Source organism: Saccostrea cucullata, unplaced genomic scaffold (genome assembly GCF_032062105.1).
Source record: "Saccostrea cucullata isolate Sc308-1 unplaced genomic scaffold, CSIRO_AGI_Scuc_v1 ctg4074, whole genome shotgun sequence".
Taxonomy (NCBI): domain Eukaryota; kingdom Metazoa; phylum Mollusca; class Bivalvia; order Ostreida; family Ostreidae; genus Saccostrea; species Saccostrea cuccullata.
Genome location: NW_026931758.1, coordinates 16,201 through 34,358, shown reverse-complemented (window position 1 = coordinate 34,358; position 18,158 = coordinate 16,201). Strand labels below are relative to the sequence as shown.

General features: G+C 34.6%; 1 protein-coding gene across 1 annotated transcript; it reads right to left on the bottom strand.

Moving 5' to 3' along the window:
* Positions 1-15,456: 15,456 nt before the first annotated feature.
* Positions 15,457-18,158, bottom strand: LOC134233458 (serine protease inhibitor Cvsi-2-like). Its single transcript, XM_062715427.1, has 3 exons — positions 18,026-18,158; positions 16,366-16,476; positions 15,457-15,618 (listed from the first exon to the last, which is right to left on the bottom strand). Exons 1-3 carry the CDS (start codon positions 18,063-18,065, stop codon positions 15,518-15,520), a joined length of 252 nt encoding a protein of 83 aa, XP_062571411.1. The 5' UTR covers positions 18,066-18,158; the 3' UTR covers positions 15,457-15,517.

Below are 18,158 nucleotides of genomic sequence, written 5' to 3'. Positions count from 1 at the left end.
ATGCTGCAATTCCTTATGAAGACCTGATGAAAATAAACACCCACCTTTCAGGAAAGAATCCGGTAGCGCTAAGATTCAGGATCTGGTACCTTTTGGCAATTCACTTTTCAGTCGGGGATGTGAATTTCACCACCAATTATCACTTCAGTCCTTGAAATTTCAAAAGGATGAAAATGGCATAGAATACATAACCATTACACATGAGACGCATCAAAAAAACCAACAAGGAGGGTTAGATGGGAGCTCTGAGGAAGCACAGGACAAACGCATGTATGCTACTGGAAAAGAAACCTGTCCTGTCCAATCTATGAAATTATTCATCTCTAAAACTGACCCCAAAGCCACCTCCTTATTCAATGAGTGTGACAAAGATGCACTGCATTCTGAGGATCCCGAAGCTCACGACATTTGGTATTCAAATGTTCCAGTAAAACCAAAAAAGTTTACTACATTTATGCCAGACATATGTAAAAATGCTACCACAAAGAGATATACAGCACATTCTTTGAGAACAACCTCCATAACAGCTATGAGCGACGCAGGACTGACAGACGGGAACATCATGTTCATGTCGGATCACAAATGTGAAGAGTCTCTGAAATCCTATTGCCGTCGCCCCAGTGTTCAACAAAAAAAAATGATCAGTTCCGTTCTAGGAAGCGTTGCTGCTGGAGTCGGTGTAGAGAGAAACCCAGACTTACCTGTCGTCCCTGCTCAAGGCCTACCTAATCCAATCTGCCCTCCCCCTGCAGCTCTTGTTGCAAATCAAAGCCTAAATATTAATCGTGAGTCCAGCCTTCTTACAGGTTTTGGCTCTTACTCGATGTTCAAGGAATGCACCTTCCACTTCAACCATTAGGCCTAACCACTGACGCTCTCCGTAGTCCGTACTAAACATGTCAAGGACGAATAATTCAAAACGGTTGTGGAAAATTGTTTATCATATTTCCGATGTTTGTTGACTTAAAAATTACTTGTTAAAGTTTAATGCGTTTGTTTTATTGTATGTTTTGAATATTAAAGTTCATTATATTAATGTTCTCCAGGATTACGTTTTATTTACACAGTGCGGCGTAATGTATTCCTACGCCATATATAAAAGCGGAGCATTTAATGTATGGAGGCTTCGAAGAGAAATAATTTTAACGCCGAGGAATTACTGGAATTATAAGGATTAAACGTTCTTTTTTCAGAATTTATCGATGTGTAAACTCGCGCCTTTGTACTCACAAACTTTACATAAAAGTGCTTCGCACTTTTATTCAGTTTGTGAGTACAAAGGCGCGAGTTTACACATCGATAAATTCTGAAAAAAGAACGTTTAATCCTATAGTATATTGTATACAAATGCCGTCTATATATAAAAGGACAAGATAGGGTAACGGCCGAATCTGGCCCCTTATTTGATGGAAAAATCAAAACACTGGTAAAATTGTAATAGTTTGAAATTAAGAACTTAAAATGATGCTTGCTTTAAAACCAGCACCAATTTGGATTTAAGGCTTGCATAGAAGCCACTGTAGGTGCAGAAGTAGGACATTTTCCCGAATTTGCTCAATTCTGGAAGAATTTCATCATATTTGAGATACTTTTCTCATCTAAAAACATAGAGCACAAGCTTGCCTATCTGAGTTGTTTATGTTTAAACTGCATCTGACATTAGTATATAGAATATGTAAAAGCTTGTGGTCTATGTTTCCCGAAACAAAATGTGCTGTAAAATCGATGAAAATTTGAAAATTGACCAATACTTAGAACCAATACTCATTTGTGGCAGGGGTGACGACAGGTTTTTATTTATAAACCGTTGCATCATTCTGAAAGACACCCAAAATCGGGGGCCAACAAGGGGTCTTACCTTGTTTTGCCCTTTACTTGTCTGATGCATAATGTCCTGATGCCCTTTTTTGACGAAATTCCTCCAACTTTTAAGGTCAACCCAGTCACGAAAACGAGGGGATTAAATCTCATTCATTTGTCCGTCTTTAAGCCTCTCAGTCTGTCTGTCTGTCACAAAATAATTAACCTTCATATATTTTATGACTTTTGAATGAGAAGAGATAGGGCGTTCATGTTTCACAGGTACTTCACCCGTGACAAGATCTTTCCAAACGTATGATGTTTGACCTCGTGACCTAGATCTCGAAGTCGGACATATTTTTTTTCAAAATTTTAACATCATTTTAAATTGGTGCTAACTTTTGAAAGAGAAAAGATGGGACCTTTAAGATATTATGTGCATTATCTGTGACAATATCTTTCTAAACATACTATGATTTTTGACCCTGTGACCTTGACCATGAAAGTTGACCTACTTTTCATAAATGAATTTTTCTCATTAATTAAGGGACTTTTATATTTGACATGGGCATTGCCTGTGAGAAGATTTTCCGGACATGCTCTAATTTTTTATCCATTGACCTTGACTTTCATGTTTGATCTTATTTTTAAAAAAAAATTATTTGGTGATTACTTTTGAATGACATATGATAGGACGTTTATATTTGACACAATATATCATAAATTATGGCATCTCACCGTCAGAGACACCAAAAGCGGGGGACCACAATTATTTGAATTTGCTTGTTCTATTTGTATTTAACCTCTATCCTTAATGACTTTATAAGGTCTCAACTGCCTTATGTGGATTAAAATCATAACTCCGTTATTGTAATACTTCATTTTATCATTATATATTGACACTGTCTCTAAATGCTGATATTTTTTTTATATTATACTAATACCTCACCTTTATTACTGATACTTCTCTATTATTACTGACAGTTCTCCCTTATTACTGATATTTGTACGTGTACTTGTCCCTTATTGTAGCTATTTCTACATTACAACAGATACTTCTCCATATTTACTGATTCTTTATACTACTACTTATCCATTTTTACTGGTAATTCTCCATTATTACTGATGCTTTTCCGCTGTTATTTATACTTTTCCATTGTAACAGACAGTTATCAAAATATACCGATACTTTTCTGTTATTACTGATACAATACTTTTCGATTTTTAATGATACAAATACCTCTTCATTAATAAACATGTAAAAACCGAGGTCCCATGTCGCAGTAGGTGCTGGTACAAAGAAGATCCCTCCCTGCTCAATGGTCCTAAGTATAGGACAAAATTTGCAGCTCTCCACCGGCAAGTGGTGGTGTCTCCATTTGAGTGAAAAAATCTCGAGAGGGACGATAAACAACAATCAATCAATCAATCAGTAGATCCATTATAACTGATACTGTTACTTCTCAGTAATTTCTTATGCTTTTTAATTATTACTGAATTTCTCCACTTATTCTGACACTATGTTATGTCAAACGTTGCAATATTCGATCTTTTCCATTTGTATTGTATTATTTTTTATCAGCATTTGAATTATTTTACCCCGTAAGATCAATTATAAACTGATTACATGTATTAAAATTTATTGACGTACATTTTTTTCTCATATATTCCAAGCTCTCTGTTACTGTGTTTATAGATTCTGAAATGCATATCGACTAATAATAATAATAATGCTTACAAAATTGAATTAATTTTCTGTAAAACAACAACAGTGCTGAATTCAAAACAGCTAAGACATTGTATGACTTGATTTTTCTAAAGAAAAAAATTATACTTCATAATGTGATGTTCTGTTATTAATGATAGTAAGTTATAACGTACAATGCCTTGAAGAAGGATCTACTTTATATCAAAACATAATAAATACGTTTTTCAAAAATAGATACAAAACTTAAACAAATGTAGCCTTTTGAAACAAGAGGCCCATGGGCCTTATAGCTCACCTGAGGATCATGCAACAACTTTCCATTGATTGAATTTGATTCATATTTTAAGCCAGATGCTATGGCATTCACAATTTTGAAAGAGGCACCATTGATCATCATAACTATACACTTAGCAATTGCTTAGTTTGGTTACTTAATACTCATAGGCAGGGTAGGGGAACAAAAATGCATTTCAACTAATCAGTAATATTCAGTAATAATCAGTAGTGCCCCTACCATACATGCACCCCTGACCCTAGGTCCACACATTGCACAATTTTTGAAAAGGCACCCTTGCTTTTCAAAAATATTTGATTAATACCAAGGAGGAGATTTCAAACATTTCATTCATTTTCAGTATATAAGTACAGCCCGCTCTATGGTATCCCTGACCCTGGGGCCTTGAAATTCACGATTCTGGAAGATTAGGGCCCTTGCTCATCATAACTATATAGGTAGTTCATCTCCTTAATACCCAGGAGCAGAGAAGAAATTTTTCCAAAGAATTCATGTATTTTCACTATAAAATCAATAGAGTCGCGCCCTAACTCCAGAACCCCTGACCCTGGGGCCATAAATTTCACAATTTTGGAAGAGACATTCTTGCTCATCATAACTATAGTTATATAATGTACTTAGTTTACTTAATACCCAGGAGCAGAGAAGAAGATTTTCAAAGAATTCATGTTTTTAGCTCTACTGGTCAGAGACCAGAAGAGCTTATGCGATAGTAATGCGTCCGGCGTCCGTCCGTCTGTCCGTCTGTCTGTCTGTAAACAATTTTTCAAAATGCTACTCCTCCTACAGTTTTGGTCTAATTTCAATATAACTTGGCACACAAGTAGACTACACTAAGATACATAATTCTGTATATCGGTTTTGATTTCGATGAACGGTGTTGCCGTGGTTACTAAAAATAGAAATTTCTGTGAAATTCTTTCAAAATGCTACTCCTCCTACAGTTTTGGTCTGATTTCAGTATAACTTGGCACACAAGTAGACTACACGAAGATACATAATTCTGTGTATCGGTTTTTGATTTCGATGAAAAGTGTTGCCGTGGTTACTAAAAATAGAAATTTCTGTGAAATTCTTTCAAAATGCTACTCCTCCTACAGTTTTGGTCTGATTTCAGTATAACTTGGCACACAAGTAGAATACACTAAGATACATAATTCTGTATATCGGTTTTTGATTTCGATGAACGGTGTTGCCGTGGTTACTAAAAATAGAAATTTCTGTGATATTCTTTCAAAATGCTACTCCTCCTACAGTTTTGGTCTGATTTCAGTATAACTTCGCACACAAGTAGAATACACTAAGATACATAATTCTGTTTATCGGTTTTTGATTTCGATGAACGGTGTTGCCGTGGTTACTAAAAATAGAAATTTCTGTGATATTCTTTCAAAATGCTACTCCTCCTACAGTTTTGGTCTGATTTCAGTATAATTTGGCACACAAGTAGAATACACTAAGATACATAAATCTGTTTATCGGTTTTTGATTTAGATGAACGGTGTTGCCGTGGTTACTAAAAATAGAAATATCTGTAAAATTGTTTCAAAATGCTACTCCTCCTACAGTTTTGGTCTGATTTCAATATAACTTGGCACACAAGTAGAATACACTAAGATACATAATTCTGTGTATCAAATTTTAATTTTGATGAACTGTGTTGCCGTGGTTACTAAAAATTGAAATGTCTGTAAAATTGTTTCAAAATGCTACTCCTCCTACAGTTTTGGTCTGATTTCAATATAACTTGGCACACAAGTAGACTACACTAAGAACATAAAGAGACTTTATCAACGATCATTATTCTATATATTGCTGTTGTAAAGTTTCAAATCCCAGCTGCTTAAGTACTCTTCTCTTCCTTTGCTATAAGTTCAAACCAGTAGAGCTTCAGTCTCGACAGAGACTTCTGGTTTTTAACTGTATAATCAATAGAGTCCCGCCCTAACACCAGAGCCCCTGACCATGGGGCCATAAAATTCACAATTTGGCACTCTTGCTCATCATAACTATGCACTTAGTTTATTTAATACCCAGGAGCAGAGAAGAAGATTTTCAAAGAAATAATGCATTTTCACTATATTCTCATTTTAGCCCCGCCCTAGCACTAGAAGCCCTGACCCTTGGGCCATTAAATTCACAATTTTGGTAGAGACACCCTTGCTTATCATTACTATATGTACTTAGTTAGTTTATTTAATACCCAGGAGCAGAGAAGAAGATTTTCAAAGAAATAATGCATTTTCACTATATTCTCATTTTAGCCCCGCCCTAGCACTAGAACCCCTGACCCTGGGGCCATTAAATTCACAATTTTGGTAGAGACACTCTTGCTTATCATTACTATATGTACTTAGTTAGTTTATTTAATACCCAGGAGAAGAAAAGAAGATTTTCAAAGAAATAATGCATTTTCACTATATACTCATTTTAGCCCCGCCCTAGCACTAGAACCCCTGAGATCCCAGGGCCATGAAATTCATAATTTTGGTAGAAAACTCAATGCTGATTACAATCATGCAAACAGTTTGACTGCTTGATGTCCAGGAGTAAAGAAGAAGATTTTTAAAGATTGCATTAATTTTAATGGTTTTGGCCCCACATCTCAGGCCCCAGGGGGGCAGGGATCATGAAATTCACATTTTTGTTTGTTCCCCTTCACCCATAGATGCTGTATACCAAATTTGGTTGAAATTGGTTCAGTGGTTGCAGAGAAGAAGCTGAAAATGTTTAAATGTTAACGCACAACGCACGACGACGGACGAAAACGGATAGCAATAGGTCACCTGAGTATACTCAGGTGACCTAAAAAGGAAAAACCCAAATTACTCCATCGGTAAAAAAGAAAATACACAATAAACAGATTAATTTATTTTGTTCTCTAGTGTCTCAGGGTTTAAAAAAGACAAGTAATAAAACTTGTGGTAATTTTGTCAATCTCTGTAAAACAAAATAATATAACAAATGTAGCCCTTTAATGCGGTCAATCCATAGATATATCGACTTCACAGAAAAGCATATCGTGCTCGGTCGATATGCTTTTCTGTGAAATCAACTATGGATCGACCTTATCAAAGGGCTTTATTTATATCATATATTTTGTAATATTATCATGTAAATTTTGCATTTATCTTACCTTAGTAAATTCAAAATTTATAACATGATAATATACAAAAGTACAATCAATTTGTCGCTTTGAGGAAAAAAGAAATCTATAAAGCGAAATCGAATGTTTAAAAAATCACATTTCACATTCAAAAGATGTTCAGACTTTCAAAGACGACAGGTAAAAATATGTTTAGTTGTTATTCAACACTGAATCTATCATCATATTAAATTATTTTTTTTCAATTATCAAAACTTGATTAGATACTTTGATCAAGCACAATTTAAATGTTATTGTTCTCTAGAGTATTTTATAAGATTACAGTAAAATATTGTTGAAACAACTGATTGTATTACATTTCTTGGAACGTTCTTGTAATGAGTTTATACAAAGAAATACGTATTTGCACTGGGAGTCAATACCATTTCGTCCGAAAATTCTACGGTATCTTGAGCAATCGCTAGCTGTTGAGCCAGCTGCGATAACAGAAGTTTCAAAACTTAGATAATCAATAATTTTAAATAATTTTAAACTGTTGTCCTGTTTAGAATAACAAGGAAAGATCTAATTAAACAAAAGACCCGGTCATATTACTTTCACACTGATATTTTTTCATCTTAAAAATAGCATTGGGACAGCTCTTTTGAGTATATAATTAATTAATTAAGTATCCTGTGTTTTAAGGAAAATATTGACAAGGAAAATATTGATTCATACTTGTAGGGATTTGATTTTGTAGATGAATAACAAATCACTTGTTCACAAAAAATAGTGATTTCATAGTTTACCTGGAATTAATATTCCCTGGGAAAAAAATTGTTCTCTATGGAACCATTCTTTACATTTGCTCTTTGTACAAATCGATTTCAAGGACCAATAGCTTTCAAATATTGAAATACTTTCTGTCGCTCATGTGCACTTGTCCATTGTGACACCCCAAAGTATGGGCAGAATCACAGCTTGTGTTAATGCAGTCACCGGTACTGCTTCATGTTTCAGCGCTGATGTAAATCAATATTTGCAAATGATAATAATTTTTTGTGTGATATTGTTATACATTCAGTATTTGTTTTTCTGTTACAATTTATTCTTCATGTGATATGATGAGATTTTTAATAGTCCTCTGTCTTTTTGTTTTCAATTGGTATTTTCAGAATTTTTAACTCTTCAATGGGGATCAATTGTACATTTTTAATACATGATACTCTTGATAAAATTTATAGTCAACTAGTGTAGCTTTTCCCAATCACGTGACCATTGTTGTATTATTTACCATAGAAGAAAGCCACGCTGACTTGCTGAAGAATATTTTGTTGATAACCCTCCATCCACCCCCTTAAGTTTCTTTTACATTTATTTTTATGTACTTATTGATCATATTTTGCATTTATTTTGGTCTTCATTTTGTTAAATCCCATCTGTTTTTGATGACAGGAATATCAGTGTTTAATATATGAAATGTTCTTAATTTTGAGTGTCTGATTGTATAATTTGAATCAAAGATTGATCTTGATGTGATCTTTAGAAGTTTGTGCTCGTGTCTTCTGAACTACTAATTATATGTTTTATCACTTTTTGTCGTTTATTTTGAGTAACTGCCATTTGTTCACTTTCAATACTGCTGTTATTTTTGTCTCACTCAATCAAAATCTAGATTAGTTGATATAGTCTCGTACTTATACGAATAACAAACTTATATTAATGTCTTTTGTTTTTCAAATGTTAAATACAGAATTCAGTGGAGGTACTAAATCTGTTTTTAAGTGATTAACATGTATAATTGTTGCCCTGCCCATCCGTCTGTATGTTCGTGAAAACTTCAACCTTGCCCATAAACTGAGTGAGCGGCTTTCATGTCTCACAGGTATATTCCTTGTGACAAGATCGTTCTTCGGGTACTACCAAATTTGCCCTCGTGACCTTAATTAACAAACTTATTCCAAACTTTTTATTTATACAAAATTTTATTCAGAAATAAAAGGGAATAAAAGTAAAACTTTAACCTTGGACATGAATTTTGAATAGTGAGTGCCAGGTATTTCATAGTTCACTTGTATGAGTGGGTATTTAATAAAGCTAACTTGAGCATTCAGCTCAGTTGAGCTTAAAACTTCTTATTTATTCCCTGACATCAAGCAGTCGTTCTGTTGGCATGACTGTATTGAACTTTGAAATTCATGGCCCAGGAAACGGGGGTTCTATTCCTAGGGCTGGGCTATATAGTGAAAATACATTTTCTTCTCTCCTCCTGGGTATTACGTAATCAAACTAAGTACATACATATACTTATGGTAATGCAAAGATACCTCTCTCAAATTTGTGAAATACATGGTCCGATGTCAGGGGTTCTGGTGAAAGGGGGCTCTATTGAATTTATAATAAAAAGTCATTATTTCTCTCTAAATACATTATTTTTTTCTGTTCTTGGTTTTAAAACACATTCTAAACAACATGTACATGTCTAGTGGGGTCTGGGGGCGATTTCCCCGGAAGCTGCTTTGTTACTCAAATATATTTTTCATTTCCTTGAAGGAAATACCATGCCATTCTGTTAGTCTAAAGAATGAATTTTTCTACCCCCTGCTTGAAAAGTGGGAGGATATATAGTGATCGGGTTGTCTGTCTGTTCGTCCGTCGTCCATACGTCCTTCCGTCTGTTACGTTTTGAGTTACCCATTTCTTATCCGCAACTCCCCTTACGACCTTTATCCTTGAAGTTGGACTTGCATTTTAGAAACTTCAACCCTCGCATTGAGATGCCACCCGGGGCATTAGTCTTTCATAAACATATCTCGACTTAAAAATTTCATTAAGGCACAATGTCAACAACATTTAATCAAAAATTCAATTCTTTCCCACACAAATAATCGAGTCCAGGTACATTGACTTACTTGTTATGACTTATTTGTTATAACTTTTTTGTTTTGACTTATTTGTCGTGAATGCTTCGTAGCTAGAGATAACTAAGTGTAAGAAGCCTATTGAAACCTGTTGATTGGCTTACTTTTTAAATAAAAAATAATGTTTAGTCCTATTTTAACTGTGGTTTTTGATTGACGAATTGTAATTTAACGTCCAGCACAGTTGTGATTTCTAAAGTAAATATTATTTTTGTTGTTATAATCTAATTCTTATTTCCTAAAAGTTATTACTTAATTCTTATATGTAACTTCCAGTTTGCATAATGATTGAAGACAAGAACATGGCTACTATTTTATCTTGTCGTTAGTAATATATATACATGTAAATTCAAAGACTTTTTTCTGAAACCATACGTTGCCCCCATCTTTTACGCCACTTTTTGTGAAGTAAACTTGTCATAACAAATTTTAAATAACAAGAATTCAAAGTTTAGTCATAAGAACTAAGTTAAAACAAATAAGAAATAAGTCAAAACACATAAGAAATAAGTCAATATCCCTCCAGGGCGTCAGTAATTAACAGATAAAAATTCAGTAATCACACCAGTACTGTACGTTTAACTACAAAACTACAATCAATCGTTCTCAGTAGCTTACCTACATTTAGTTAGAACTAACCAAAAAATCTCAAAACAAATAAGTCAAAACAAATAAGTTATAACAAAATAAGTCTTTTACAAGTAAGTCAATGTCCCTCCAGGGCTTCCGTAGTCCATAATTATTATACAAATAGACAAAATCACAATAATTTGCAGCAAATTTAGAGCTTTCATATGTGCAGATATGCATAAATCGAACAATCCTTTGTGCAATAATTATATAAAACAATCTTTTCTTCATAAACTTAATAACTGTGTGATATTTTCAGTATTTCTGTACATTTGCTATAACAGCAAAGCTTAACTTTTTAGTATTTTACTTATTTGAGGTTTTTCATTCAAAAAATATTATCAGGTTTCATTCAAAAGTTATTTTTTGACAGTTGAATAGAAAATAAAATCCATCTTTAATATTTCTATCCTTTGTTTAATATATATCAAAATCTTAAATTTGAAGGGATAGAAAAAATGTCTTTTTTAGGTCACCTGAGTAAACTCAGGTGACCTATTGCTATCTGTTTTTGTCTGTCGTCGTCCGTCGTCCGTCGTCCGTCGTGCGTCGTGCGTCGTGCGTTAACATTTAAACATTTTCAGCTTCTTCTCTGAAACCACTGAACCATTTTCAACCAGTTTTGGCATATAGCATCTATGGGTGAAGGGGAACAAAAATTATGAATTCCGTGGTCCCTGCCCCCCTGGGGCCCGGGGGGTGGGGCAAAAACCACTAAAATTAGTGCAATCTTTAAAAATCTTCTTCTTTACTCCCAGACATCAAGCAGTCAAAATGTTGGTATGATTGTAATCAGCATTGAGTCCTCTACCAAAATTGTGAAATTCATGGCCCCAGGGTCAGGGGTTCTGGTGTTAGGGTGGGGCTCTATTGATTATATAGTGAAAATGCATTATTTCTTTGAAAATCTTCTTCTCTGCTCCTGGGTATTAAATAAACTAATTAAGTTCATAGTTATGATGAGCGAGAGTGCCTCTACCAAAATTGTGAATTTTATGGCCCCAGGGTCAGGGGTTCTGGTGTTAGGGCGGGGCTCTATTGATTATATAGTGAAAATGCATTATTTCTTTGAAAATCTTCTTCTCAGTTTCTGAGTATTAGATAAACTAATTAAGTTCATAGTTATGATAAGCAAGAGTGCCTCTACCAAAATTTTGATATTCATGGCCCCAGGGTCAGGGGTTATGGTGTTAAGGCAGGGCTCTATTGATTATATAGAGAAAATGCATTAAATCTTTGAAAATCTTCTTCTCTGCTACTAGGTATTAAATAAACTAACTAAGTACATACATGTAGTTATGATGAGCAAGAGTGCCTCTACCAAAATTGTGAAATTCATGGCCCCAGGGTCAGGGGTTCTAGTGTTAGGGCGGGGCTCTATTGATTATATAGAGAAAATGCATTAAATATTTGAAAATCTTCTTCTCTGTTCCTGAGTATTTGATAAACTAACTAAGTACATAATTATGATGAGCAAGAGTGCTTCTACCAAAATTGAGAAATTCATGTCCCCAGGGTCAGCGGTTCTGTTGTTAGGGCGGGGCTCAATTGATTATATAGTGAAAATGCATTAAATCTTTGAAAATCTTCTTCTCTGCTTCTGAGTATTAAATAAACTAATTAAGGACATAGTTATGATGAGCAAGAATGCTTCTACCAAAATTGTGAATTTTATGGCCCCAGGGTCAGGGGTTATGGCATTAGGATGTGGCTCTATAATGATTATATGGTGAAAATACATTACATCTATGAAAATCTTTTTCTCTACTCCTGGGTAAAAAGCAGGATGAACTATTAACATAGTTATGATGAGATTGGCTTTTCTTCCAGAATTGTGAATTTCAAGGCCCGTGGGTCAGAGATACCAAAATGGGGAGGGGGGGGGGGGGCTCTACTTATATACTGAAAATGAATTGTTTGAAATCTGCTCCTTGGTATTAATCACACATTTTTGATAAGCAAGTGTGCCTTTTCAAAAATTGTGCAATGTGTAGACCTAGGGTCAAGTGTTCATGTGTGGTAGGAGCACTTCTGATTATTGCTGAATAATACTGATTAGTTGACATACTTTTTTGTTCCCCTACCCTGCTTATCCATATTAAATTAAGTAAACAAACTAAACAATTGCTAAGTGTATAATTATGATTAGCAATGGTGCCTCTTGAATTGTGAATGCCATATATCTAGCTTAAAACATGAACCAAATTCAATCATTTGAAAATTGTTGCATGATGCTCAGGTGACCTATAAGGCCTATGGGCCTCTTGTTTAAAGTTTAATAGAAGATTCCGGCGTATATAGTTTTGCCATGTCCGTCCATCTGTCTGTCTGTATGTCCACCAAAACTTTAATCTTGCCTATTACTTTCCCAAAGGAATTGTTTCTTACAAGAAATACACCTGTGAAATATGAAAGCGATATTTCAAATTGTTCAAAAGTTACGGCCAAAGTTAAAGATTTTAAAAAGTGGGTTAAACTCTAAGGTCAAGGTCAAAAATATTTATACCCTCTGAAAGGTCTTGTCAAAATAAATACACGTGAAGTATGAAAGCCCTAGCTCCAATTGTGCAACAGTTATGGCCAAGGTTAAAGGGTGGTATTTTTGGAAAAAGTAGGTCAGACTCAAACATCAAAGTCAATGGGTCAAATTGGTGATACCGAATCGAAGAAAGGTCTTAACTTGTTACAAGGAATATACCTATTGAATATGAAAGACATAGCTCCTCCCACTCAAAAGTTATGGACAAGGTTAAAATTTTTTGCGGACAAACAGACAGACAGACGGACGGACAGGACGAAAACTATATACTTCCGAAACTTCGTTTACAAGGGCATAAAAATATCAAACTTTATCTTTGGCTACATGTATAACTTTTGAATAGTTGGTGCTGGGGCTTTCATACTTTACATGGGTATTCTTTGTGATAAGACACAATGGGCATAAATATTTTTTTTTTTACTTTTGACCTTGATTTAGATTTTGACCCACTTTTTGAAAACTTGAACCGTGACCATAACTTTAGAGCCGTTAGTACTACCGTAACGGCTTTTATATTTCAAAGGTATATTTGTAAGACTCTAAAGTGCGATGGTGACGCCAAAGTCCGATGGTCTCGCCAAACTCCGATGGCCTGCGCCAAACCCCGATGGCTCGCTGTCTTTACGGGCCCCAAAGTCTGACGGTCACGCCAAAGTCCGATGGCTTGTTTCCTATGAGACACGCGACGCTAAAATGCGATGGTCTGACACGCCAAAGTCCGATGGTGCGAAGGTACAATCAACGTTTATGATGTCACAATAGTCCGACGTCATGACGTTGTCCTGCAATCAAAATCCAATATTTACATTCGCTGTGTTTTTCTAGTAAGCTTACTGTGAAATTGATTTGAAAAACATTTTCGTGTATACTCACGCGTAGAAATATACACGGAGAAACATGCGTTAACGTGACGTCACAATGAGACTGCAGCGACTTTAGTAAAATGCAACAATATAAGGCAGCGAGAAATTCAAATATTAAGTATATTTTAGTTGCCTCCAAACAGATTAAATGTAAATATAAGGAATGTTTTTTTAGTTTCGTGTGAGTTAGCGCGCTTCATGAAATATGCCTACGTGACAAGTCTGTGTGATTCACACACCAATAACTCACACAAAACTAAAAAACATTCCTTAAATGATTTTGTATTTGTCCCGCTTACAATTTTACTGATTTTGCTTATTGTTTTTGCCCACCCGAGCTATAAGGGTTAGTCCTTGTACACCATTCGACTGATTGGGTTAGTTCTTGAACACCAATGTGTTTCTTCGAACTCACCCAAGGGGTTTTATGGTCAGTCCTCGCACACTATTGGACTGACTTGGTTTAGTCATGCACCCATCCAAGATACCTATGGCTTATGGTTGTTACACATTTTTCGACTGATAAGTGTTAGTCTCCCACCTAAATCCAAAAGATTAGGGTTAGTCTTTGCATTTAATACTTATTAGTATTTATTTCAAACAATCGGGCCTTGGCATGGCGCAGCATCGCATTTTTGCGCAATATTACTATGACGTCATACACGTTAATTGTTTTCTGCACCATCGGACTTTGGCGTGTCAAACCATCGGGGTTTGGCGCAGACCATCGGACTTTGGCGTGACCATCGGACTTTGGAGTCCCATCGCATTTTGGAGTCCTACATATTCACCTTACCAAAATCTTCTTTTGAATACCATCGATCAATTGTGACCTTTTGACCTTAATCTTAGAGTTTGACCCGCATAAATAAACATAACCTTGCCCATAACTTTTTAGCTGTTAGTACAAGCTTAGGGGCTTTCATATTTCACAGTGTATTTCTTCTGAGAAAAGTGAATACCAACAATTTTGACCTTGCAGTTTATCTTGCATTTGAAAAATTTCAACCCTCGCCATAAGCTGTCATTTATGGCCATCTGTGTTTCACAAGCACATCTTCTGTTTTTTATACCCCCCCCCTTCCTGCTTGAAAAGTGGAAGAGTATATATAGTGATCGGAATGTCTGTCCGTCTGTGACGCTTTGGGGTACCCATCTCTTATTTATTTATTTTTAAACTAGCTTTTTTGATAAAATAGACACCCGCATCTTCAATATAAAGACAACTCGGAAATTTTCACACACATTTTTGTGTTTAGTTAATTTTATTTGAATAAAAAAATAGTTTTTAATTAACATGCCAAAGTTATGTTTGTGGTGCTGCAAGGGCCACAAGGACCTAAATTAGTTGATCCCATTACTAAGTCAAGTTTCACACCCCAATAATATTCAGACTTTTCATTGAGTTTCAAATTTGAGTTTCCAAAAATAAAGCAATGTTTTTACCAAAGAGTGCTTTTGTAAAAGTATGTCAATAATAATTCAAGATTTGAAATTATAATCATTTTAAATATTTGTGCATTGAAACTTTAATTCGTTGTACGGTTATGATTAATTTCAATTTAAAGTATTTATGTCGAGTTTTTTATCCAAAAAATAAAATAAGATCAATATATTCAAATGTAAAAACAACTTTTATTGTACTTTACATGTTCTACAACATTCGTGTCATAAGTTTATACAAAGAAACATCTGCAGTGGCCATCGACACAGTGCCATCTACCATGTCTTCCGAAAATTCTGCAGGATCCTGAACAATCGTTAACTGTTGAGCAAGCTACAAAGGAAGGAGTTTTAAGGTCAGACCACACGTTCCTCAAAAATATATAATTTTTCCTAAGAATTTGTCATTGAAATATACGTTAAACAATTTTCCTCACAAAAAAATAAGGGTACTTTACCAGGCATTTGGCCAAAATACCATAGGGTCATATTTCTTATATAGCCCTTATGGATAATCTTGTAAATTGCTTATAACACAATTTTTGGTGTACTTATATTTAAAAACATTTTGAAAACAATGTAGAATTCAAAAGAGAATGACAAATATGAATAATTTTTGATATAATACCAAGAGATACAAAACATATATTTGAGGAACGTGTTGTCTAACCTTAAGATTTAAAAACAGTGGGCGATCTTAGAATAAATCTATGAAAAATACAGATGTGTGAGGAATGCATTTAAATGGACCCCTTTTTGAAATGATGTGGGATTAGGTGTCTAGGACGAGTAAACATCCGTTTCTTTAACTAATCATATCAATATGTATTGATCAGACTCAGATAATTCATATTTTAGACTGCTGTTCTGTAAAAATTAAGATGGAAGAATTCCAAGATCTAGTAAAACGAGAATGTCTAACACCTCTTCACACTGTTTCTACGCTTGTGAGGTCTTATACATTGTTCATGAAATATTCCCTGAAGAGACTTGCTCTTCATGTAATTTTGTTATCGTGGCTTCTCGACTAGATTTAAACGACAAATATTCTTCAAATAAACTTAAGAAAAATTGTAGTTACCTCCTGCCGCGCATGTGCACTGTCCATTGTGACACTCCAATGTGTGCGTAGAATCACAGCTTGTGTTTTGGCAGTCACCTGTAGAGCTACATGTTTCAGCACTGATGTACTCTGAAATATCAATAGAAAAATTATCTAATTTGTTTTTATATGTAGAATGAGGCAAACGTGGACGATTTTTTATGGATTTTATGTTGTTTTCAGGGGCAATATCCCTCTGCTAAGAGAGATAACTTTCTGAAGACAGTTCCCATGAAATTAATGAATTGTTATGTCAGATTTCATTGATTTCATTTACAAGGACCATTTTATAGTTAACTCAATAGCATCAATTATCGGGTTCAGATGTGGATTTTTAGTTTCTATTGCCAATATTTTTATTAATTATCTATAATAGTTTACCTAAAACATTTAAACTCAGTTCCTTTAAACTGTGTAAATTGAGATATTTCTATCTCTTAACGTACAAGTCATTTGATTGTTACAGACATTTCAGAAGCAGAATTGTTTATAAACATTTAATTGATATAATTTTGTTTCACTAAAAATATTTTCGTGGGCGATAATGGAAAGATTAAACATAATTGATCTGCCTATTTACTATATCAAATTTTCTTCATATCATGATATGACATATTATTCATTTCTGAAAAAGTAAGCAACGCTTCATACTTCAAACTATTTTCCATTTGAATTTAATGCTATAGTTGTTGATGAAAATCAATGTTTGGAAAAAAAAAATCGTGAAATTTGGAGCAGAAGGATATTGCCCCTTAAGTCCCGTTCGAGAATTCTTCACTCATATAAAGATGTCACCATATAACGTTTAATCGGCGCTCAGGGCCATTGCGCAGTGAGGTTCTTTACCATACCAACGTCTACGACACAGGGACCCGGTTTTGAGGTCTCGTCCAAAGGACCAGTAACCTTTACTTCATGGTACCGAGCGCTTGGCGAAGGAACAGTTGCTACCTTTATATTAGCCTTAGGTCAGTCGCGGCCGGGGTTCGAACTTACGACCTTCTAGTCACGGAATGAGAGAGCTCTTCCAAATGAGCTACCCTGAAGGTTTGAAGCTTAAAGGGAATTCAATAAAGAACTGCCCCTATATTTGGTAAAAGTATCAATCAAAAATATCTAGTCGAAATTAATGTACATTTATCAATCGTACACTAACACTGAGATATGTATATACTATATTATAACATTTAGAAGGATTGAACAGTCACGATGGCAAGCAAAAACCTGGTGAATACTTAAAAAGAATACTAGTTAAAGTGTTCCGATGAAAACTAATAAACAGTCAACTGACTTGTTATTTTGTCTATTGCTTCTATAAATTATTTCTGGAAAACAATTCTAATCAGGCTCAGATACATGTACTTCTTTCATTCCTATATTTTGATATCTTTTTTAATAAATTTTCCAATGAGATGAAGTTTCACATTCACAATTTAAAAAAAAAATTATTTACTTTTTTCAGAAGAAAAAGCAAAATGATCGACAACATCGTTTTTGAAATAGTTTTACTTGTGGTCGATTTAAGACAGATCATAAATACGTGTACGCGTCACTATAGGATATCTTTCTTACATAAATAGGGTACAAAATTTGATCTTGTTAAAATCCTAGATAATGGTAAATATCTTGATATACTTACGGATAGCACACAATACCACTAGAACAATGGCGACCTTCATTGTTAGACTTGTTTGTAGAGATAGAATTTCAACCAAGGGTTTATATAGATTACTTATGTCACGAAAATGACTATTATTACGATAGGCGCAAGT

Bases quoted from the DNA above. Each gene is read 5' to 3' on its own strand.
- LOC134233458 (XM_062715427.1), bottom strand. From the start codon at position 18,065: ATGAAGGTCGCCATTGTTCTAGTGGTATTGTGTGCTATCC. The intron at 16,477-18,025 runs GTAAGTATATCA...TTGATATTTCAG, and splicing joins AGTGGTATTGTGTGCTATCC to AGTACATCAGTGCTGAAACA. The intron at 15,619-16,365 runs GTAACTACAATT...CTTCCTTTGTAG, and splicing joins GTGCACATGCGCGGCAGGAG to CTTGCTCAACAGTTAACGAT.